The sequence below is a fragment of the Anneissia japonica genome, unplaced genomic scaffold (genome assembly GCF_011630105.1).
Source record: "Anneissia japonica isolate Jap-2015-1 unplaced genomic scaffold, ASM1163010v1 scaffold41826_len1040_cov140, whole genome shotgun sequence".
Classification (NCBI taxonomy): Eukaryota; Metazoa; Echinodermata; class Crinoidea; order Comatulida; family Comatulidae; genus Anneissia; species Anneissia japonica.
Window position 1 is genome coordinate 1 of NW_022759084.1, and position 998 is coordinate 998.

Below are 998 nucleotides of genomic sequence, written 5' to 3' on the forward strand. Positions count from 1 at the left end.
TGGGATTTCTAAGCCCTGTGCCCCTGATATCTTTAAGTGTGATGAAATGTCTTCTGTTTCTCTATCCGCTAGGTGTTCTCGGTAAAAGCTTTCTGTGACGGTTGACACTTGAGCTCCGGTGTCGATAAGACATCTAAGGCTAACATTACCTACCCTAACTGAAATTTCCGGGCACTTCCCAACTGCTTTCTGTAGGAACGAGTCGTTGAACGGGCCGCCCACCGTCTGACTCATGACGATGGGCTCCTTTCGTTTAAAGGATTGAACTTGTTGGCATTGCTAGACCTTCTTACTCTTTGTGGGCAATCACACTTGAAGTGGCCTGGTTGGTCGCAAACATAACAACGCCGATCTTGTCTTCCATTTGATGGCTGATACCGTCTCACTGGCATCTGTCCTCTGCCGTTGATTAGCTGATCTTGTAACTTGTTTATTTGCGTTTGTTGAGCCTCTATCTGCGCAGTTTGCTTCTTCAGGAGTTCAAGAACATTGGTCTCTGCTGATACGGTCTTCACAGTGGCCTCCCTTGTATATCTATCCGTTGTAGTTCCAAGCCAATTCACTGCCCTGTCTCTAAGCTCAAAGAAAGCCAGTTTGGGTGACTCGATATTAAGTCTCCTTAACTCTCTCTTTAGGTTTTCATCGACGACTGCTTCAGCCAATCTGCTTTTTAGAGAGCTTTCTCTGCATGCACTATAGGCACCATCAAGAGAAACAATATTGTCATAGAGACTCACCAGTTCCAGTGAACAGCTTAATAGGTCCTGCTGAGGCATCTGCTTGTATGAAAAGAACCTTTGCTGGAGCTGTGGTAGGGTGTTGCCATCTCCAAACACTCTCAGCAAAACTGCGAGAATCTTCTCTGCATCTTCACCAACTTCCTTGCCTCGCCCGTTAATTTCTTTTCGAGCATATCCGGCTAAGTTTTCTTTTACAAATGCTGCCGCTGCTTTTGGTGTCAATAGCCTCAGTTCAAGTTGTGCCCTCACGTCAGCCAC

The 998-nt window shown here is 46.2% G+C and overlaps 1 protein-coding gene across 1 annotated transcript; it reads right to left on the reverse strand.

The window, feature by feature from the left end:
* Nucleotides 1-6: 6 nt before the first annotated feature.
* LOC117125564 lies at nt 7-995 on the reverse strand (the record flags this gene model as incomplete). Its single annotated transcript, XM_033272093.1, has 1 exon — nt 7-995. A coding segment is annotated over one exon (765 nt), but the record flags the coding sequence as incomplete, so codon positions are not given.
* Nucleotides 996-998: the final 3 nt, after the last annotated feature.